This window comes from Phacochoerus africanus, chromosome 2 (genome assembly GCF_016906955.1).
Source record: "Phacochoerus africanus isolate WHEZ1 chromosome 2, ROS_Pafr_v1, whole genome shotgun sequence".
Classification (NCBI taxonomy): Eukaryota; Metazoa; Chordata; class Mammalia; order Artiodactyla; family Suidae; genus Phacochoerus; species Phacochoerus africanus.
Window position 1 is genome coordinate 257,299,498 of NC_062545.1, and position 23,057 is coordinate 257,322,554.

Here is a 23,057-nt window from a genome sequence, read left to right on the forward strand (position 1 = left end):
TAGACTCTTCTACACAAATCCTTGCCCGTATCTCAAGTTGCTAGGTGCTGCTGTGCAGATGCAGATTGAGCATTTTATTTTCTTCCTGGGGTGTTAGTTCTGATCACAGAGCCAGATGGGAGTCATCGATAAAACATTCCCGATTTACCAATAAATATTATTCTAGGAGTTGGTGGGGGAACATTCTCTTATCAAGCTGGTTGTGTAGTTACTGAGAAATCTTTCCTTTCTGCTTTAAGTAAAGGGTAATTCCTCTATCTGAGATGCCCTTTCCTGGAGGCGTTGGCTGCCTGCCCACCTTCTTTCAGGACTCCTCAGGCTTCACTTCCCTTGTGAAGACACTTCTAAACCAGGTGGAGGAGACCACACCCTTCTCTGTGCTCACCCTGGGCCCTGTGCTGTTTTGAGAAACTTGAGGGCTTCAGAACCTTCAGCTCCCAACTGAGAAATTAGAAATTACTTTTTATTTAATTATACTCAACAAGTATGGATCAAGTACCGCTATACCAGTTGTCATGTTCAGAAACCCCTTCATGTGTGTCTCTGCCTCTGTAGTTCCTTGGTAGCAAGAGTAAGAGTGATTTCATTGCCAAATTTGCTCTCAGACCCTTCTGTGAGGTGTCTCACAATAGGGAGCATTTATAATAGAGGCCAAGGTGCTGGAGGTCACTTCCCAGGTCACACTGCCACATGCTCTCAGATTTCACAGAAGGCTCAAAGTAAACTAGGTGTCATCCCCATGCGCTTGTTTCATCCCCATGTGCTCATTTCATCTTGGGAAACAAATTGGTGGATTCCTGATTTACAGGTAACTCAACAGAGGTTAGGAGAGCAGAAATGCCCCTCAAACCCTTGACATTAGTGGAGGAAAATCACACAGATTAGAGGATATGAACTCCTTGAAGCACAGGGAGGACCTTCTCATGGCCAGCCTCTTCAGGAAAGATGCCTTGACTGGGGTGATTAGCCAATTCCACATTTAAATCCCTTTGAGTACTTTGAGAGAAAAATATGCGTATAACATTCTGCATATAAAGTTTTAGAGTCAAATCCAAAGCAGATCTTGGGTAATGTCTCCAGATTTGGTGATTGATATTCCCTCCCCACCCACCAGGGAATAAGTCCATTGTCTCTTGGCATGGATCAAGATTGTTGCATAGTTGGACTGTTAGCTAGAACTCTGTCTTCAAGTGTCTTGAGTGACCTAATCAGCTGGTTATCTTACATAGTCAGGAGAGCTCCAGAGATCTTATATAACACAGAGTCAGATGATAGAATTAATCCTTGGAGTGTGTTGAGTGATATTTGCCCAGGAGTCATCTAATGGTATTCATACGAATTTGGGTAGAGTCTGTCTTATTCTTTATAGTGTCTTCTTTTTGCACACATAAAAAGTGTTCAAGAACACTGTGTTGAATTGAGGCTCTTCTTGTATTCTTTTTTTTTTTTTTGTCTTTTGTCATTTTTGTTGTTGTTGCTATTTCTTGGGCCGCTCCCGCGGCATATGGAGGTTCCCAGGCTAGGGGTTGAATCGGAGCTGTAGCCACCGGCCTACGCTAGAGCCATAGCAACGCGGGATCCGAGCTGCGTCTGCAACCTACACCACAGCTCACGGCAACGCCGGATTGTTAACCTACTGAGCAAGGGCAGGGACCGAACCCGCAACCTCATAGTTCCTAGTCAGATTCGTTAACCACTGCGCCACGACGGGAACTCCTCTTCTTGTATTCTTGATATGCATGTAGGACATTTACTTGTTTGATTTGATGCATTGTACATGATAAAGAGAAAGGGAATTTTTCTCATATGCCATACATGGCATGAAAATTAATTTCACTTTTTTTGAGAACATTTATGAGAAATATCAGCTCTTTTCTTTTTCTTTTCTTTTTTTTTTTAAGGCAAGGCATTAAAGTATGTGTTTGGGGGAACTGATGAAGGATTTCACCTCTAAGGTGTTGACACTGTTTTCTAGGGCTCTGGATTTTGTTTAAGGTTCCTGGACTGCAGAAAGTGCTTCATAATAACACTGGGCAGTACCTGCACCTTCTGGTGACAAATGTGTAGAAAGAAGGCATGGAAATGTTCTGAGTAGATCATCCATTCATTTGATGACCATTATTTTAAGGTTTAGAAACTCATCATTCTTCCATGATAATATGTCTGCTCTCTTCTACTTTTTTCCAATTAGTATTCTTATTAGTAACATACAGTATGAACTTTTGGGCCATACATTTCATAAGTAAACCATTGCCTCTATGGATGCTCCAAAAAAACCTCTCCTGGTTGTAATTACATATAAATGAGGAAGATTAGGAGCTAAAAAGCAGAGGCACTTCAGACAAGGATATCTGCCTTGCCCTTATAACAAGAAGGCTCCAAAAAAGGTCTTATCTTCTTTTGTGTAATCCACCAAAGAGATGTCACTGACATTCACCATCAGCTTGTCCCCTTCATGCAAGGAGAACATGGCCCCCAGGTAGATGGGTTGGAACCAGTTGCTGCCTATTTCACACACTGACTTGGTCCCCATGAGGAGCTGGGTTGGCTCCGGGTAGCTGTCCGTTACCTTGGTGATGACCACGATGATGGAGTCTGGCTTGTTTAGTCGGCGCTCTTGGCTGATTTCACCACACTCAGATGTAGTCCCTCGGAATGTGACCTGGGAGTAAATGAAGTAGTCTCCTGACTCTGGGATCACCAGGAATTTATTGGTATAGTTCATCCGGTTCTTGGTGAAGGCCAAGCCAAGTTCATGTTCCCAGTGTAGAGCTGGGAACTGATTTTTCAAGGGCTCTGTGGACGTTTGTCTCACAACTGCAAAGACAAGAGGGAGGTTTCATTTGCTTGTGCCAGAACCTATGGGCTTTGCTAAAAAGTCTTACGTCATTTTCAAAGAGGAAAGCAATTGGATAAAACCAATTTTTTTTTTTTTGTCCCACCCTCAACCTGACCCTCAGCCTGAGCCACCCTCCTGCAAATAGGCTGGCCTCAGGGTAGAACATTCTGCGAGCCTATCATGCCAACCTTTCACCTCACTCCCCCACACCTGGTTCTTTCTAGCTTTGCATCCTCCTTTCTATAAAAGAAAAACCCTTCTAGCCTAACTCTGAGACACTTGGCAGACTTCATGGATCCAGGTTCTCCTGATTTCAATAGTTCTTTCACCTTGCAATAATATTTTTGCTTAAAATATTTCTTTATTAAGTGAGGATTTTTTTTTTTTTTTAATGGCTATACCGTGGCATATGGAAGTTCCTGGGCTAGGGATTGAACCCTCACCACCACAGCAACTTGAGCCACTGCAGTTGGGATTCTTAACTCACAGTGCTACAGCAGAAACTATGAGGATTTGTTTTTTTATTTGACACATCTTTCCTTAAAAACAAAAAAGAGCAACAAAAAAAGAAGGATGTAATACCTGTGGAAAGGATTAAAAGAGATGCTGTGTATTAGGAATATTTTCTAAACTACATTTACTTTTATAAGCCTTTTTGTTTCAGAAATGCTCTGTTACCAAGTGAGGACATTTCAAAGAGAATCAGAGCTTTCTTGTCACTCCCTTCCAAAGCTGTGGTCCAAAGCCAAATGCAAAACAGGCAGTGATTAATGAAACATCAGCATCCAAAACACCAGAGATCCAGAAGATTTTGCAAATGTTTCTCCCACATTAACAGGGCTAAAATATAAACCAAAATATAACTGCTTTGTGGAGTGAAAGGGATTGGGGCGGGGGTCTGTGCCATATAGGCTCAGTTCCAATCTCAACTGTACAATATGTGGGTTCTTCTCTTTGAGTCTCAGTTTCCTGTCTGTGAACTTGAGATAAAGCTCCCTTATAGTCTTGTCCTGAAGATCAAATGAATGGAAGAGACGGCATTTTTATCGTGATGGCTGCGAACAGTGTTACTCAAAACATATTTATTTTCTTTCCCCAAATAAACTAATATCTTTCATTCTGACTGATTACAAAATAAGCATGTCTCAGTTTATGTATTTTTATGTTTTGATGTTTGCATCACTTAAGTGTACATTACATAGAGCATAAGAATGAATGCTTTTATAAGGTTATGTCTATCAGAAAAAAATGAATAGAATCAACCCATTGATTTCAAGTCAGACAATCTGCACTAAAACGAACACTTTTCAGAAAAAAATGCACATTTTAATTTTCTCAACTGCTTTGGAAATCCCTAGTGATCACCATTATGTACTGTCAGCCACATTTTGGGGATAAGTTACCTTTAAAGAAGCATTCAACAGACTTCTCACATGGTGGTTGACTAAAAACCTAGTTCCTGGATTTTTAAAAATATCTTTCCTATTGCTGTCTAAACGATGGCCTCTTTTGCAGTCATGACACATGTTCAGAATGTGGGCGGTCTCCCCTGGCTCCTGCACTAAGTGGTCCCTGGAGAGCTCTGTTGATTCTTTGAAGGATCTATAAAAGCCTTTTTTATTAGCCTTTTTTTTTATTACTCCTTCTTTGTGGATGATGCAATAGATTTAAAACATTTCTCTCAAGTGATGCAAAAGCCAAAATCATGTATCTTCTAGACAAAGTTCTGTTAGGTTGGTGTGCAATTAGCTAGGCCCACACAGCAGCAAGGAGGAACGTGGGTAGGAAGTATATTGTAATCGCAGCAGTTGGAGTCAGTCTTAGATCTCAACTGTTCCTATTCCTGTGATGTGGGACAAGTGAATTTAGTTGTCCAAGCCCCAGTCTCTCCATTTCATTGGGCTGATGTGCAGTTTAAATGAGAACATGGATATAACGTGCCTACCACACAGGGCTTGGTACCTATTAAAAGCTCAGTAGAACCTAGATTCCCTCCCTGATTCCCACACCTCATTCAGCAGGACGAGGACTGGCATCTCCATACTCAGTTTCTAGGATTTTCCTGCCCAGCCTATTCAGTCACTCCCCTTCTTACAGGAAAGTGGTAAGTGGTAGCGACTGGCACCCCCCTGGTCCTAATCCTTGCTCAGGCCTCACTACAGTTGTTTCCTCGTGATCAAACATTAAGACAAATGTTGGGGGCCACAAGAATATCCCCTTATGGGTTGCACATTTGCTTATATGTCAGGAGAAATGCTTGCTTTTTAACTCTAGTTTTTCAGTGAGTTTTTAACACACATTTCTGTACTGTCTAGCTGTTTTCTCTGAAGTCTTTGAGGTATGTGTGACTCCACATATGAGGTGGCAGGAATTTCAACACTAGGCTTGGGAATCTGGCCAACTGGTGCTATCAAGTGATTACTCTTAATCTCTTCACATCAATGAAAATTCTTCAGAAATACCTACCTGAATATAAATATCCAATAACTTCTTCTTGAATAGGGCACAGATGAATTCAGTAAATTGGCAACTTAGGGGAGCTTTCATCTTTGACTAGATTCAGAATTACAGAATCTCAGTCTGAAGAAAGCCATTTCTGAGTGATTGTGTGTGCGAATGAGAGAGAGAAACAGCAGAGAAATGAAGAGAGCTGATAGAATCTGAAAGAAAATGCCCAAGAGATACTGGGCTTTGGAACCTTCAAGGGAGGAAGACATCGGAAAATCCTTGGCTGAGAGGAGGAGCCTGTTACCAGGGGACGTGGTTTCTGCGTTGAAACTACAAGGCTGTGTTTTGACTAACACTGAAATAATTCCCAGGCCCAGGCCCAGGCCCTCAGCCTTCTGGGAAATATATATACATGGAAGAATTACCTGTCAGGTGTGCCCTTGGCTTATCTCTACCAGCTCCAGGAGGTGCATCTGTAACGAAAGGGAAAAAATGCTTTGTATGACTCAGAGGGTGACTAGAGTGAAGGCAGCATTTTTTTTTTTTTTTTTGTTCTTTTCGCCATTTCTTGGGCTGCTCCCTCGGCCTATGGAGGTTCCCAGAGCTGTAGCTGCCAGCCTATGCCAGAGCTACAGCAACATGGGATCCGAACCGCGTCTGCAGCCTACACCACAGCTCATGGCAACACCGGATCCTTAAGCCACCGAGCAAGGCCAGGGATCGAACCCATAACCTCATGGTTCCTAGCTGGATTCGTTAACCACTGAGCCACGACAGGAACTCCAAAGACACCATTTTTGGAGTTACCTCATGCCTGCCCCTAGAGAGAAACTTTCCTCTCCTTCAGTGGGTCCAGGTCCACTCTTTGCAGGTTTTCTTTTCAGGGACAGAGCAGCCTGGGGAGAAATGGTCTTGTACACAAATGACCCTTGGCCCCATGGCTTTGGGCAGGACGTCCAATCTGTCTGAGATGCTATTTTCGCATCACTAAGATGCGTATGTTGATTCCCACTGAGGTTGATGAGCTCTCAGAATGATTCCTGCCACATGGTCAGGATTCAGTAAAGCTCACCTTGACTTTCCTTGGCTTTTATTGCTTCTGTGGCAGCTAGTTGGCCTTTTGCCTTCTTCATGGTCCCTTTAAGCATATCTGCTTGAGCCATCTGGATATCCTAGCAAAACTGGGTGGGAATTACTCTGTAGCTATATGACCTCAGCAAATCTCTTTTCCTCTCTGGGCCTCTATTTCCCTTTCAATTCTCCAGAAGACCTCAGAATTTCCTTTTGGTTCTCAGAGATAATTATATTGGATGCATATATTCTCACTGCTGTGATAAAGATGTCATTATGGATGATAAAAAGGAAAAAAACATTGCATATTTTGATATGCTAGGTATTATTCTAAGACTTTTAAAGAAGTTAACTAATTTAATCCACACTAACCCTGAGAGGTAGGTTCTATTTTAACTATTGTTATAGATGAGTAAACTGAGACAGGGAAAGATGAAATTATTTGCCTAAAGGCTGTCAACTCCACAGGCCATGCTCTTGGCCATGGCAGCATTTTGCCTTCCTAGTGACTGGGGAGGAGCCTCACTTTTCCTCTGGGCTTGCATCACTCTGAACCTCCCACATGCCAGAACTATAAGAAATATTCTTGTTCCCCAAAAGAAAAGGCATAAAATACAAACACACTTACAAACTCGCTGATGTGAAGGTCCAAGTTCCTGTCCTTTTGGAGTCTATTGGGAAAGAAAGATATGGTTCAGATAATCTGTGGTCCTTTTGACCCTTTACCCATACAGCTTTCCATACCCTGGGCATGATGAAGATGCTACTGCCATCTAGCCTGGGTACTCAGAGATAAGGGAAATGGGAATGAGACCATTTGGTTGATGGGAATCTTATTTGATTGATGTGAATTCAGCCCCCAAACTCTCCCCTTTCCTCCCCCAGCACCCCAGTGACCTTTCTTTCTCTAACACTTGTCTCTGAAGCTTGACTTTAAAGTTCTGTCCTGAGTGCTTTTCCTGTTCTATTCTAGGTCACTCTGACATCTTATTGTTGCTTCTGTTACTTGAACAAATGATGACACTTGCTTTATTTTCTTCACAATTTAAAAATTGGAACTATTATACAAATGATAGAGAAAGAAAGAATGACTATGCCCTTTCTCATCAGCTTCCACAATTCTGCCTTGTTTCTGTGCAGTCTCTGAAGACTTTTTCATCCTTGCAATCCTAGTTTGTGGGCTCTCTCATTTCAGGTATCATATGGCAGTTAAAGAGTAACTGCTTTAAGAGCAGATAGACCTGAATTTGAATCCTCGTTCCACCATTTATTAACAGTATGATCTTGAGCAAGACACTTCCTCTCTGAGCATTGGCATCTTCAGTTTGTAAAATGGGAATAATAAAATCCCCAGCAATAGATAATGCCTGGATTTGAGAAGAAGAAAATGTATAAGGCAGCGAAGAATGTGTGGAAAATGAAGAACCACCACTCACAAGACCTGCATACAAATCCAGAAGCAAAACTAAGCTTTTAGTTGAAATATAAAATCACCACTTTACATTTCCCAGTGTTTCCCAAAAACCTTCTCTGGTATGATTTTGACTTAACTGAGTCTTTGATTTGATTCTCATAGCGACACAGACCCCACAAACAGTGATCCTCATGTCACCAAGAACGCTTGATCAATTTTAATCTTAAAATCTGTGTGTGTGATATGTGTGTGTGTGTACACATGTGAATGAGAAATTGTGTGTCTGTGTGAGTATGAGAGAAGACAGCTTTATCAGTGGGAGCGGGTGTAAGTCAATGTGTTTTTGCATCTGTGTGTCTACATGTGTCTACGGTGTGGTGGTGTATGCATGGATTATCTACATGTGTACGTGTGGTCCTGTCGATGTAGCTGTGTCATTGTTGATTCTCAGTCTGTGAGCAGTTCTGTGATAACAGTGATCTTGTTAGAGCCCAGATCCCCAAGCTCTTTTTTTGTGATTTTAGGGCCGACCCCATGGCGTATGGATGTTCCCAGGCTGTGGGTCTACACCATAGCCACAGCAACACCAGATCCGAGCCATGTCTGCAACCTACCCCACCACTCATGGCCTCGCCAGATCCTTAACCCACTGAGGGAGGTCAGGGATCGAACCCACAACCTCATAGTTCCTAGTCAGATTCGTTCCCGCTGCGCCACAACGGGAACTCTGACCCCCAGGCTCTTTTGACTGCCCAGCCATGTTACTGGATCTCCATTGGGAGGCAGAGACCTGGTCTCTGTATGACTGAGTTCATCACCTTTCCAGCACCCATTTCCCCACTTCCTAATTCTGTGGAGGACACTACTGCTGCATCTCCTCAGTTACCAAGCTTGAAATTTGCTTCTTTCTTCTGCAAATAGAAGCTGTCATTTCTGTTTTGTAGTTTTGAGAAACTTCATGCCTCCACTCCAGGCCTCGGCATGCTTCCCTCCTGGATTCTTCCCATAGTCTCCTAACAGGTCTTCCTGGGTCTGGTTTTTCTTCTCAAATCCATCGTTTAGCCTACCTTCAGAAGGCTTTTTTTAAAGCATCACTTTATTGAGATACAACTCTGTTCGTCAACTTTCAATAGCTCCCCATGGCCTTTAAGACACAGTCCCAAAGACTTAATGTTGGCATTCAAAGTCCTAATTGCCACCCGAGTCTTGTTACTCGCTATTTATTTCTCTTTAAGTTCTCTGTGCTCCAGCCATAAGAGGCAACCACAGTGAATGAGTGAAGGGACCTGAAAATGGCAGTAGATGTGTAACTACTGTTTATTGAATGAGTTGTGACATTGTGTTATCCTAAGCCCTTTGTGTGCATTATCTTCTCCAGCCTGGCAGTGCTTCTCTAAGGTGGATGCTATTTATAGCCTCATACTGAAAATTGGGCTTAGGGATGTTAAAAAAACTTGCCCAGTGTCTGACACCTGGAAAGTGGAGGAGCAGGATTTTAACCCAGGCCAGTTGACTCCACAATCTCAAGCCCTTAGCCATCACTCCTTACAATTTCTGGGCAAGCTCCTTACCTGCTGAAGTAGATGCATAAGTACCAGCAGTTCCATGTACTGTGACAGCAGGGGAAACACAGAGTCCAGAAAACAGGAACCTGGCTCTAAATGTGGGAGTCGGGGAATTACCCGTAAGCTGAGTCTTACAGGTTCCTCAGGTTTTAGCCAGGTGATAAAAGCTAATGACCATTCCAGACAAGGCCAAGTGCTTGTGCAGGTCTCACAGGTATTAGCCAGGTGATAAAAGCTAATGACCATTCCAGACAAGGCCAAGTACTTGTGCAAGAGTAAAGGAGGCCCAACAGAGCACAGGAGCAGTTGGGAAATTGCAATGATTTCTGATGCCAAATGAATACATTATAATCTTTTAGCGGAAGGTCATGAATGAGTAGAATGAACTTTGAAAACCTAAACCCAATTGACCTGACCACTAGTCCAGCATCAATAACTTTAATGGGCTTAGGAGGTGGAGAAGCAGCTTAGAAATGAGCTTATTCTCGTTCCTGTTTCTTTACTTGCTATTGACAGCTGATAAAGTCCTTTGGCAAGGCAGAAAACTGAAGGTGAGTTCTCAAAGAGAACTGGGGAGTGCTTGGTTGCATCCCCTTACATAGAAAATGGACCCTGCCCTGGTTGGCTTTCTTTTGCTTGATTTAGTTCTCTGCTGAGCAATCTTATTGAACATTCTGCTTATTTTTGTTTACACAGACACTCAGCTAAGAGTTTGGAGCATTTCTTTTGCCTCAGAGTCCCGTATCATTACCAAGTATTGGGGAGTGAACACATTTTCCCTATTTGTCCTGTAACTTGTGCACACATTTTATATTTTCATATGTGGATGGGTCTGTGGTATGTGGACCACCCAGAATACTACTAATAAACATCTGGAGATCATGGTGGTGCCAGTTGGCAGCTTTGAAGCTCACATTACTAGAGTCCCCAAGAAAAATATCAGCTGAGACTCTTTCCAAGAACAGCATCTAAAGCCTTCTATCACTGTCTGTCTGTCTTTCCTTCTTTCTTTCTTTCCTTCTTTCTCTTTCTTCCTTCCTTCCTTCCTTACTCCCTTCCTTCCTCCTTCCCTCCCTCCCTCTTTCTTTCTTTTTTCTATTTAGGGCTGCACCCGCAGCATATGGAGGTTCTCAGGCTAGAGGTCGGATCTGAGCTACAGCTGTCAGCCTAAACCACAGCCATAGCAATGCTGGATCCAAGCTGCATCTGCGACCTACACCACAGCTTACAGCCACGCCAGATCCTTAACCCACTGAGCGAGGCCAGGGATCAAACCCGCAACCTCATGGTTCCTAATTGGATTTGTTTCCACTGTGCCAAGATGGGAACTCTGCTGTTTTTCTTAATAATGACTGTCTGTCATGGGAGGATGATTTTTGTGATGGGATCAGGAATGAATGAAGGGAGATTTGAGAGGATAAAATAGAGGAAATATTTGAGGAAAGGTTTATACATGTGAGCTGGCTCAGTGCCTTCCTCTCAAGGTGGTTGCTTATAAAAAATGTCAATAAATGGCTCACTGTCTTCTTCTAGCTGAGATTCATCTCCATCACCTATGGCTATTCTGGGGCACCAAGGAGATGATATCACCTGAGAAATGCTGGTCACTGCAACTTTAGCTTTTAAATCTGAATAGACATGGATGGGGTCCAAGAGTACCCCAGAAGAATATGATTTGTTTCCCCTTAAATACCTTCTCAAACCACTGGCTGTGAATCAGGATCCAATTTTATTTCCCCTTCTGGGCATTTATCTCTCCTTCAAGGGATAGAACTTATTTGTGTGCTTGTTGCTTTTCTCTCTCTAGCACAATTTCATCTGCATTCAGGCAAGGACTTGGTCTATCTGTTTTGCTCACCACTATATTCCTAGCACCTCAGACAGTGCCTGGAACTCCCACTGGGTTGGCCAACTGGCAAAATAAACCAACGAAACAGGCAGAAAGAGCTGGAGGTAGAGTAAGGTTTAGCTTTACTGATCTGAGCCAAGAGTTTTTCAATTCCAAAAACTAGGAAAGAGACCTTTTAATTTTAGAATATATTTAAATTTAAGAAGTTAATTATGTGGAGGTGGTAGCCATAATCTTTTAGTCCTGGGGCCTCTGAAGGTCTTCATCAGGCTCTGCTTGGAGCGTAGTGACAGCTCTGGAAGTGTTTGTTGAAAGTTGTAAAAGTTGGCTAGGATCAGAGCCAGAAAAGGCACATGTGTCTGTCCGGGGGCATGCCTATTCCTGGGAGAATGGGATGCCTGCCACCCTGCTATTTATTAACCCAAGCTGAGCAAGCTGGTGCTTTTCACCAGGTCAGGGAATTTTCACTTTCATCTGATTTTTCTTTCCTTTTTCCTTCTTGCTTTTTGGGGGTGGGAGTGGGTGGGGCGTGCATATTGATTGGTAATCCCCAGCTCAAACTGACCATGACCTATTGCTTCAGGCATTTTCAGACAGAATTCTCAAAATGTTTCCCACAGGAAAGAAGGAAAGATGGAGAGAAGGAGGAAATTACTGTGTAGTTGAGGGCTCCCCAGTGCCAAGGTCCTATTGGTGTTTGAGTGTCCTCCTCATCTAATACTCCTGGGGCATTCAGAGGAGGTTGTCACCTGTTTAAAGTCTTTGTAAACCAAAGACAAAGAGTGCACAGAGGGCCTGGGATCTGAACCTTTAGACTAAGTACGGACTGGCACACATCAGGAGCCCCATAAACATTGGTTGGCTGCATATTGGAGGAGACTGAATCACTACAATCTTTGAGATTCTTTTATTGGCATTTCCCCAGAAAAAAATCCTAATGACCCATGTAGCCTTTCTCCCTTGTTCTGCACTCACCCTCCAGCATATTCATAAACAGGAAGTGATATCTATTTCTTGCCATCATAAATGCCGTAATTACAAAGGCATAAATGTTTTTATGACCCATAACATCCTCCCAGCTCTTCTAGGAGAATATGCAGATGTTTGCCTCCTTGCCTTTTCCTTTTGCATCTCCTCCTGTGTGTGCTTGTACAGGGATCAGTGCAACCTGGAAGTGTTTGATTCCAAGGCCGTTTCATTTTGTCCTCCTCCGAGGTGCACCGGATGGGGCTTGACATACAATACTCCAAGTGGCATAGAGCCAGGAATGTGGTGTGTGCAGCCCAGCAAATGTGGCCATCCCAGCTCTATTAGCTCCTAACCTCAGTGAGACTCGATTTCCTCATCAATAAAAGCAAACTCTGACCCATCCCTCTCAGGAATGTTATGATGGCTAAGAAAGACCATACACGTAGAGGGGATAGCCAATTTGTTTTCCTTTATCTGAGCTCCATCAATCCTTGTGGTATGTGTTGTTGGTTACCATGTTTCTTCCCCTTGGCCTCACTGCTATATTGATGAACAGAAGCTGCCCTGGTATCTCTTCTTGACCAGTGGCAGATGTGGACCCCTTTGGAGCTCTGGATGGCTTCCTCCTTCTCCCTATGGGAAAAGCTTCAGTCTGCTGTTTGTGTCTGGACTTCTGCCCTTTCAGGGTCCACAGGAATTGAGGGAATGGCATATATCTCTGCCCATTCCAAACCCCAAGCTGGGTACTGCTGACAGCTGCTGGGCCTCCTTGCTGCCATCACCTCTTACAGCCACGGTGCTGCTGCTCCTGGGCTGCATGTGGCCTGTTAGATGAGGACACTGGGCATTGAGCAATGTGTGTGCTTACTTTAATGGGGGAATGGATGGACTTTGGAATCACCAGCCAAGTGCTTTGGCGGAGGTGTGGGATACCTCTTGCTTGCTTACCCTCCCTTCCTTTCATTTCTATGGCCCAAGCTCACTTCCTGTGGATTCTCTGCCCCTTTCCCGCAGCCTGACCTTGGGAGTGAGCTGGGCTTCTCCCCCACGTGTGCCAGGACTTCCTGAGGCTACAGCAGAGGCAGTGGCCAAAAGCTCCGTGTTCTGCAGTCCACAAAGCACTTTTCTCTCAGCTCTCTCTTTCCTCTAGACGACACCAAGAGGGCCTTATCTTTACTGTCCTCATCCAAGAGAGGGAACAGCTTGAGTGCAGTAAAAGACTGTGGAGTAAGCAGAGAAATAGTGTCCATGGAGCATCTACTTATGGCTTTCGCTTTCTGGACATCTCTTTGCAGAATTTTCGGCACAGTGCTATGAAGCAGGGGTGTTAACCTCCCCGTTTTATAGACAAGGAGTATAGGCTTAGGGCGATCAGATACCTTATGCATCCCTTCACCCTTCTGTCCATGTAGCAAATATTTAGTGAGTGCCTTCTGTATGCTAGGACAGCTAAGTCTCCCCAGGGGGCAGGGAAGGAGCATTTATGAGCACTTACTATGTGACAGGCATTTTCTAGGGTAACATTGTTCAACCACCCTGACCACCCCCAGAATGTGAATAATTTGATGGGTTTATACTCAGAGGCAGACTGGCATAGTGGTTAGGAGGAACATACACGGTGGGTTCGAATTCCAGTGTCACCCTCGGTGTGACTTTGGACAGGTAGCTTAGATTTTCTAAGCCTCAGAACCATCTACTCTAAATAAATAAATAAATAAACAAATAATCTACTCTAAAATGGAGATAGTAGTAGGACTTTCCTCAATTTCAGGGATTAACAGATGGTACATGACGAATTGGCAGGAAACATGGAGTGCACATGTCATATCCCAGACCCCAAGCTGAGAACTCTATAGGCATGACCTCAGGTACTCTTCTCAAAACCCTAGATATGAAAAAGCTGAGAATGGAGTCTGGTATATAATAAAGTCTTATACGGTCACATAAAGTGTGGTGGGGCTTCCCCTCTGGTCTGTGTACCTCTAAAGCCTGGTATGGGGAGAAACCAGGGAGTCTTAGTAGGAAGAAGGGGGTTTGGGGATCAAGGGCCAGCAGCCTTGCATGGATTTTCAGAAAGGGATGGAAGTGAGATGGAGGGGACCAAGGAGAGGTGAGAGTACATGCATATGATTCTAGAAGTAGGACCTGAAGGGAAGGACAGAGACAGCACAGTGACACAGCCCTGGGAAGCAGTGCCTCCCTCCTGACTCTTCATTGCTTAGTACTGAGGGCTTATGCTGTGCAGAGCCAGGGCTTAGCCAGTGTGGTGCATCCAGGTACGCCCAGAGCACAGACTCTGTGTTAGAGCAGTGTCCAGGGAAGACAAAAATTTGGTCTCTGGGTATCTGTGGGCCAGAATAGGGGCTTTGGACCTATTCTGAAGACAACAGATGCCACTAGGACCCAAAAGAAGGCCCTGGCCATGGTCACATGCAGCCAGTAAAGGGCAGATTGAAGGGTTAAATATGCAAGACCAGGGTGGAGAAGGAAGCATGGTGATAGCTCACAAATATCAGAGACCAAGAAAAGCAGAACCTGGGAGTTCCCGTCGTGGCACAGTGGTTAACGAATCCGACTAGGAACCATGAGGTTGCGGGTTCGGTCCCTGCCTTTGCTCAGTGGGTTAACGATCCGGCGTTGCCGTGAGCTGTGGTGTAGGTTGCAGACGCGGCTCGGATCCCACGTTGCTGTGGCTCTGGCGTAGGCCGGTGGCTATAGCTCCAATTCGACCCCTAGCCTGGGAACCTCCATATGCCGCGGGAGCGGCCCAAGAAATAGCAACAACAACAACAACAAAAAAGACAAAAGAAAGAAAAAAAAAAAAAGCAGAACCTGCTCTCTGGACTGGGGATGGCAGGTTCCAGGGCAGCTGCAGAAGTTGTTGTCTGTGATGGAATTTCCATGAGCAGGGAAGTTCCCAGGCCATCACTGCTACAATTGCTAATCCCCCACCCACTGCCAGGTACTTTAAGGATTTTATTTCAGATTATCCCTATTTCATACATAAGAATCTGAGGCCCAGGAGGTTAGGCAGCATGGCTAAAAAGTGGCTAAGCCACAATGCAAACTGTATTTAAACTTTTGACCTGAGGTTTTTCCACAGTGCAAATCTTTTTGTTTGTCTGTTTTTGTTTTGTTTTGTTTTGTTTTTTAGGGCCTCACCCATGGCATATGGAGGTTCCCAGGCTAGGGATCGAATTGGAGATGTAGCTGCCAGCCTACACCACAGCCACAGCAACATGGGATCTGAGCCGCATCTGTGACCTATACCACAGCTCACGGCAATGCTGGATCCTTAACCCACTGAGCAAGGCCGTGGATTGAACGTGCGTCCTCATGGATGCTAGTAAGATTTGTTTCTACAGAGCCACGATGGGAACTCCCACGGTGCAAATTTATCTAACTTTCTCTAGGAGCCTAAAGATCCTAAAATATTTCGCAGTCTCAATTTAAAAAAAAATTTATAGGTAACATATATATTTGGTATAAAAGGATATGGGTCAAAAATGTCTTCCCCTTTCCATTATCTCCAAGTCACCCAGTTTCCCCACCCGGATGCTAACAGAGTTACCAGTCTCTTTAGTCCTTTTCCTGAGATAGTTTATTTATAAACACACTCACATGTGTGAATATGCATCCTTTTTTCAGAAAATGAAGTGTTCTGTATTATATATTGTGTTATGCATTTTGCTTTTTTTCACTAATGATATACCTTCCAGAAGTTCTCCATCTTTACATGTGGAGATGCTTCATTTTATTTTTCCGTTGCCTGGAAGGACCATGATATATTTATGGTCACTTCACCTAAAGACAGCTAACTCAAGCTTCTCCAATCTAATTTTGATTTTTGCTTTGCAGCTTTCTGGGTAATTATTTTGTCACTTTGAATCTTTCCTTATACAATCCCTGAAGGAAGAATTCAGTTTGAACTATTTTTTAGCAATCCTGGTAACCATTTTTTGCTGCTGCTAATAAAAACCTGGAGCATTACTCACAAATTGCTGTTGCTTTTCCAATATCTGGTCTAGGGGCCCAGCAAGAAAGGAGTTGGTCCCAGTTTTAGTAGAATGAGGCCAAGCAACCAGAGTTACAGGATCTAGTTCTAGGTCTGTCCCCAGCCTACTCTGTGACCCTGAACTTTTCTTTCTCTTCTCGCTCCTTGGTTTCCTCAACTGTAAAATAAAGAAGGTTAGACTAGATCAAGGGTCAGCAAACTTTTCCTATAAAGGGCCACATAGTAAATATTAACTTTGCAGGTCATATGGCCTCTGTCATAAATACTTAGCTCTGTCGTTAAGTGTGAAAACAGCCTAGGCAGTGCTTAAGCGAATGGGTGTGGTTGTAAATAAACACTTACAAAACAGACAGTGGGTGAGATTTGGCCCGAGGGTCATGGTTGCTGACCCTTGGACTAAAGGAATTTCCATCTCCGAACTTCTATAAACCTGTGAAGAGCTTTCCTACTTAGGGGGAGGAAAGGGACGAACACCCAACTAAGGCCCAGATTGACAGGCACTGCCAGGGGCTTTATGGAGGGTCCTCAGTATGCTCCTAACACTTCAGTCTTGGGTATTATGGGAAAACTGAAACTCAGGAGCTTCTGTTCTTGACTCACTCTCTTCTTTTAAGCCCCTTATGAGCCACCTCTTCTCATGCCTCATTTTCTTTCTAAGTTCAGTGAGAAAAGATTCTCAGAAGAGCTGGCCTCCTATGGTTCTTAGAAGGAGGGACTGAAGAAGTCCTTTAGCAGAGTCCCAGCTGGGGGGAATATCCCAGGCGAGGAGACCAGTTGGGTGCTGGGCAACCTAGGGAAGCCAGGGTAGCTGAGAGGCCAGTGGCCTGAGAGAGGAGAAGAGGAAGCTACAGAAGTGGGCGGGCGGGCAGTGACACAAAGCAGTGAAAGCTTCCAAAGAATCACTTTGGCTCCCGTGTAGAAAATCAAGGCCAGTCTCCTCTTTTCAGAATTTCTTGTTTTACGGAATACTCACTCCTGTTTCCTATCCTCCCCAATACAGGACAGTGATTTATCCACTCATTCATAAAAAGGGCAGATGGAAAATGCTTATGTTGATCAAAAGCTTGATGGTGGGAGGGGAGGGCAGGGGAGGCAACAGGGAAACAGAAAGAAATGAAGCCCTAGCTTCATTCCTCTCGGGCTGTAACTCCTCTCTCTCTCTCCAAGTTCTTCACTTGCCAAAGGTGACCGCTCCCCATCTCACTGCATCTCTACACTGGTGTGACTACCCCCGGCATCATTCTCTGCAAGTGTGAGGTGGAAGGTCCTGTCATCTTCTTCTTGTCATTAGCTGAGCCTCTGCTGCTGAGTCTGCTCTTCGGGTCTGCGAATATACCGGGTGACCCTTCTCTCTTAATTCTCCTTGTGTTAGAATTGAATTGCCTTGGGCCCAGGCCACTATGGGAATGGAGAACTCATTCCCTGAACAGTCTCAGATATTCTGGATCTCTGTGGGCAGAAGGCGGGGACTGTGGGGCTGGTGGCTGAAGGTGAAGAGGAGGAGGGAGCATGGGCTGGGACACAGAGAGGAAGTGAGGGTATTGGGTAGGGACGTGTAGGTGATTATTTGCCCCTAGGGGATCTCCCTCAGGCAGATCCCAGTGGGGCTTTGAATTTGCATGGCTTGTGGAACATTCCAGGTTTGAGGGAGATCATCTGGGTTTGAGTTCTGGATCTAGGTCTTAATAGGTGGGATCTAGGTGATAAGGACAAATGCAGATGAAAAATAAGAGGCTTAGGTCTCCCTGTTGAAAATAAAGGAAGAGATTTCTTTCCCTAGAACATTTACATTAGAAAACTTACAACTATTTTTTCCTTGCTTTGAAGTGTATATAAATCCTTTTGAAGATGAGATGGGCTTTTTCTTCCCCTGTGACCTGGGAGCATCTTTCTGAAATGATAACATGAAGATACAGTGCCCCCATCTCCCAGTTTCCATGGAAAGGTAGATATGGGAGGCATTAGATGGGCATTTTTTTTTTTTGTCTTTTTAAGGTCACACCCACAGCATATGGAAGCTTCTAGGCTAGGGGTTGAATTGGAGCTGCAGCTGCTGGCCTACACCATAGCCACAACACAGGATCCTTAACCCACTGAGCGAGGCCGGGGATCGAACCCAATCCTCATGGATACTAGTTGGGTTCGTTACGACTGAGCCACTACGGGAACTCCTAAATGGTCATCTTGCTCCAAGTTGCAAAACTACCTCTTATCATACAGAAATGAGATCAAATATTGTGGGGAGGGATAAATTGGGAGGTTGGGATTGGCATAGACATACTGCTATATACAAAATGGGTAAGTAACAAGGACCTACTGTATAGCACAGGAAAATCTATTCAGTAGTCTGTAATAGCCTATATGGTGAAAGAATCTGAAAAAGAACATATATATATGGTCTCTCTCTCCCCATATATATATATATATATACATATACATATATATATATGTATATATATGTATATATATATGTATATATATAAACTGATTCACTTTGATATACACTTGAAACTAACACAGTGTTGTATGTTAACCATATCTCAATAAAAAAAGAGAAGTTGGTTTTTCCCCTAGAGAAAGCCAATTAGCTAACACAGATGGTCATTTGAGTTACAAGGTGAAGTTTGGATGAACTCTGTATGATGAACAGGTGCTGTCAAGTAGGCTTATGGTGTGAGTGTAGCTCTTCCCACATTCTCAGCATAGAAACTCCTCCTGCACATGCCTTATTAATGCTGAGGGAGTACTGACTTTAGTATCCTTTTTTTGCAGTTGAAAAAGAAACAGGCTCAAAAAAAAAAAAAAAAAAAAAAGCCATGTGCCTGTTTTCTCAGGGCTGGAGGGTACTGAGCTGGGATTCAAGCTCAGGTGATGAAGAGCCCTGACATTTCATTGTTTTGCCCACCTAAGCTGCCCTGATGATCAGGTTTTCCCTCCTCAAAGCCCATCTTCTTCTGTCTCCTCTGAGCTGGTTAGTGTCTGTTAGCCTCTCCAGATCCACTCTCCACCCTGTGCCCTGCGGGACTGACCTGGTACACTCGCTCCCTGCCTCCTTGGAGCCTTGCTACCACTCGGGTCTGGCCAGTGGGGTAAGATGCTGGAAGCAGACAGTGGTCAGAGTTTTCCTTGCCTCCACTCAGCCTGCAGCAACTTTCTCCTACATTTTAGGTCTCCTTGGATTCCTCTAAAACTCTTCCCTTTACTTGCCTCTTCAGGCCATGGGGTGGTGACCAGCTTCATACTGTTGCTTACCCAGGATGCCTCCAGCCCTGTGCTTCCCATAAATCTGTCTGCAACTCAGGGCATTGACCTTTCTTTGGACTCCTTTTAACTTGAAATATTCTTCTTTTTAAAAATTTTTTTGTTGTTGTTGTTTTCTTTTTAAGGCCACACCTGTGGCATTTGGAAGTTCCCAGGCTAGGGATCAGATCAGAGCTGCAGCAGCCAGCCTATACCACAGCCATAGCAATGCAGGATCCCCAACCCACTGAGCAAGGTCAGGAATTGAACCCGCATCCTCATGGATACTAGTCGGATTCATTTCCACTGCACCACAATGGGAACTCCTTACATTTTTTTTTATATTGTAGTTGATTTACAATGTTCTGACAATTTCTGCTGTTCAGCAAGGTGACCCACTTTTTTCTCATATTACCTTTTATCCTGTTCTACCACAAGTGATTGAGTGTACTTCTCTGTGCTATACAGTAGGACCTTACTGCTTATCCATTCTCAATGTAATAGTTTTCATTTACTATCCCCAAACTCCATGTCCATCCCACTCCCTCCTCCCTCCCCCTTGGCAACTACAAGTCTGCTCTCCATGTCTGTGAGTCTGTTTCTGTTCTGTAGATAGGTTCATCTATGCCATATTTTAGATTCCACGTATAAGAAATATAGTGTGGTTATTCTTTAAATCTCTTCTTTGAGTGGGCCAGGTGTTTCTTTTCAGGACTCTAGTTGCCGCATGTGCCCCAGCTTCAGTCCAACTTCCCTTTCTCTTTCTTCTAACCAAGAAGTTCTATAACCTTGGAGTTCCCGTGGGGCCACAGCAGTAATGAACCTGACTAGTACCCATGAGGATTCAGATTTGATCCCTTTCCTCACTCAGTGGGTTAAGGATCCAGCTTTGCCATGAGCTGTGGTGTAGGTCACAGATGGGGCTCGGATCTGGTGTTGCTGTGGCTGTGGTGTAGGCTGGCAGCTGCAGCTCCAATTCGACCTTTAGCCTGGGAACATCTATATGCAGCGGTCGTGGCCCTAAAAAGACAAAAATAAAGAAAAAGAAAAAGAAGAAGAAGAAGAAGTTCTATAGCCTGGCGAAACCACAACTCCAAATGTCCCCACATATCCACTCTCCAGGGAGATTGGTTGAATACCAGGAAGGGGGTATTAGCTTTTCCATCTCTGGAGGGAGGATGTGCAGCCCTTCCTGTCTAGTGCCAGCTTGTGCTTCAGACTCTCTTCCTGATGGGGCCCCGCTGGACCGTGGCAGTGCACCTGAGGGACTTCTAGATCAACACAACATGGGCAATCTCAGACATGGTTTTGGGCAGAGAGAGGGTTTCCCATTAGAACCCAGAGAGCTCAGGTTCCTGGAAGCCACCGAATGCCTCACTTAAGAACAACCATCTCTTTCTGGCTAAAGAGAGACAGAGTCCAGAATGCTGACTGGACACTGCAGTTTGACTTTGTAGGAACAGCTCCACAGTAGTCTAGGGGTCAGAGCCTGAGCCCCCATGCCCTCCTGCTCTCCTCTGACTCCAAGCAGCATTTCCTGTTGTCTGCCCATTTCCACATTTTCTGAGTGATGGCACGTGGCCATGGCTGCTGCTGTCTGATCTCGGTCTGTTTGCTGACCCTGCTTGGCAGTGAGAGTGACACATCAACCATGGCTTGCTCTCAGTGTCTGTGCTTTGAAGTCGCCAGCATTGCTTAGAAAACAAGCTTCCAATTAAACCAATTGAAAAGCTTATTTTCCCAAATTTAATACTTTGGACTGCAGTTAATCAGTTACCACAGATTATGCAGGATAGTTTTTTGAAAAGGACATTAGTTCAATGACACATTCTTTAGGCTTTAAGGTTTTTGAAGTTCCTAGCCTAGAATTATGTTTTCCCTGTCACCTGTAAGTACCCTCCCACCAATGCATCATTGTTTTCCCTAGACGCTATATTCTTTTTTGACTAAGCTTCCCAACTCCCTGCTCCCAGCAAGACCAGTGAGATAGAAATTGGGTAAGAGGATCTTTCTTGAGTTTTGAGAAAGGCTCGTTCCTTTCTTCCTTCTCTCTTTCTTTCTTTCCTTTTTTGCTTTTTAGGGCCCAACCTGCAGCATAAGGAGGTTCCCAGGCTAGGGGTCGAATTGAAGCTGCAGATGCCGGCCTAAACTATAGCCACAGCAACACCAGATCCAAGATGCGTCTGCGATCTACACCACAGCTCACGGCAATGCTGGATCCTTAACCCACTGAGCAAAGCCAGAGATTGAACCCAATCCTCAGGGACACCACATGGGTTTGTTACTGCTGAGCCACAATGGGAACCCTGAAAAAGAATATTTCTAAACCCAAGAAAGGGGGCCAATTCAATAAATTATAGCACACACATATACAAATATGTAATACAACCACCTATATAACATCATGCTGCTGTGAATTTACTAAAATACATAAAATCATATCAGAAGATACAAAACAATCTATTTTATTAAAAAATATGAAATTATATGCCCCCTAATGTTAATGGGTAATGACATTTTCTTTTCCTTATGGGTGTTTTCTACCTTTTTTTGAAGGATCAGATACTAGTTTTGTACTTAAAGATTTTTTTAAAAAAAATAAGAATGTTCCCAAATTATCAGTAATAATAATTATCTAAAATATGTGGCTTGAGGTTGTCCCTATATAAACATAAAAAGGTACAATTTATCCCCTGGAAATACTGAGAAAAAAAATCGAATTGGACCTCTCCATCCCTCACGTTTTGTATTTCCTCTGCATATGGAATCAAGGAATATGATGGATCACGGAGCTCTGTCCAGAGCTGGAAATGTGGCCAAGTGGCCGCAGCGGGGCTGCTGATCCTCCAGGTCACCGCGGAGTCTTGCTTACCTGAAACACACAGGCTTCTCCTTGGGCCCGGAGCTGGCCGATGAGCAGGTAGGTGGTGAGTCCTGCCAGGATGGAGAGCGACACCAGGCAGCAGGTCAGAGCCCAGCGTGCGCTGCCACTTCCAGATGCTAGCCTACTTCTGGCCTTGGGTCTGCAGCTGCCGTGCTCGGGCAGCATTTCCACGCTGGCTGTCTCCCCAAAGCCCAGTCCCAGATCCTCTGCCATGCTCTGGCTGGTTCTGGAGTTGCCTCTGATTCTCCTGGGCAAAGAGACCCCTCCATTAAATAGAAGCCCAGCTCTCGGAGTGGGTGAATTAATCACTGCTTGCTCCTCCCCCTGACCTCCCCACCTCCCCTTCTACAACGCACTGCGCCCCGCCCTGCTAGGGAATGCACCGCCTACAACAGAAACCAAGTTTGGTTTAAGGAAAAAAAAAAAAGAGAAGAAGAAAGCTTTCCCAAGCATATTTATATACAGTGTGCTCATGTGCTCCTTCTTCGTTTACAGAAGGAAGTTAGGAAAGTCCCTGGAGGAGGAGAAAAAGAATTCATCAAGTCAGTAGGTGGGGCAAATGAAAATATACCTGCTCCCTGCACTGGAGGCTGCCAGTGTGCCAGTCTGGGGAGTGTGCTTCTTCCGGAAGTGAAAGCGAGGTTGGGGAGGTATGAGATGGGGCTTGCAGACTGGGAGATGGAAAGCATGTTTGCATCACCACTTTGTAAAGTGCCGCCAGGCCCTCTGTCTTTTTGAGCCTCCTAGGAGCTCATTCCCATTG

General features: G+C 44.4%; 1 protein-coding gene across 1 annotated transcript; it reads right to left on the minus strand.

Moving 5' to 3' along the window:
* Window positions 1–1,685: 1,685 nt before the first annotated feature.
* Window positions 1,686–22,610, minus strand: TNFSF15 (TNF superfamily member 15). The gene is made up of 4 exons (XM_047769586.1): window positions 22,283–22,610; window positions 6,987–7,029; window positions 5,713–5,760; window positions 1,686–2,817 (listed from the first exon to the last, which is right to left on the minus strand). The coding sequence occupies exons 1-4, from the start codon at window positions 22,505–22,507 to the stop codon at window positions 2,363–2,365; spliced, it is 771 nt and encodes a 256-aa protein (XP_047625542.1). The 5' UTR covers window positions 22,508–22,610; the 3' UTR covers window positions 1,686–2,362.
* Window positions 22,611–23,057: the final 447 nt, after the last annotated feature.

Excerpts from the sequence above, each read along its gene's own strand:
- TNFSF15 (XM_047769586.1), bottom strand. The coding sequence starts at position 22,507 with ATGGCAGAGGATCTGGGACTGGGCTTTGGGGAGACAGCCAGCGTGGAA. Across the intron at positions 7,030-22,282 it reads GAGAAGCCTGTGTGTTTCAG|ACTCCAAAAGGACAGGAACT; the intron begins GTAAGCAAGACT and ends CTTTCCCAATAG. Across the intron at positions 2,818-5,712 it reads GCCAAGGGCACACCTGACAG|TTGTGAGACAAACGTCCACA; the intron begins GTAATTCTTCCA and ends TTGTCTTTGCAG.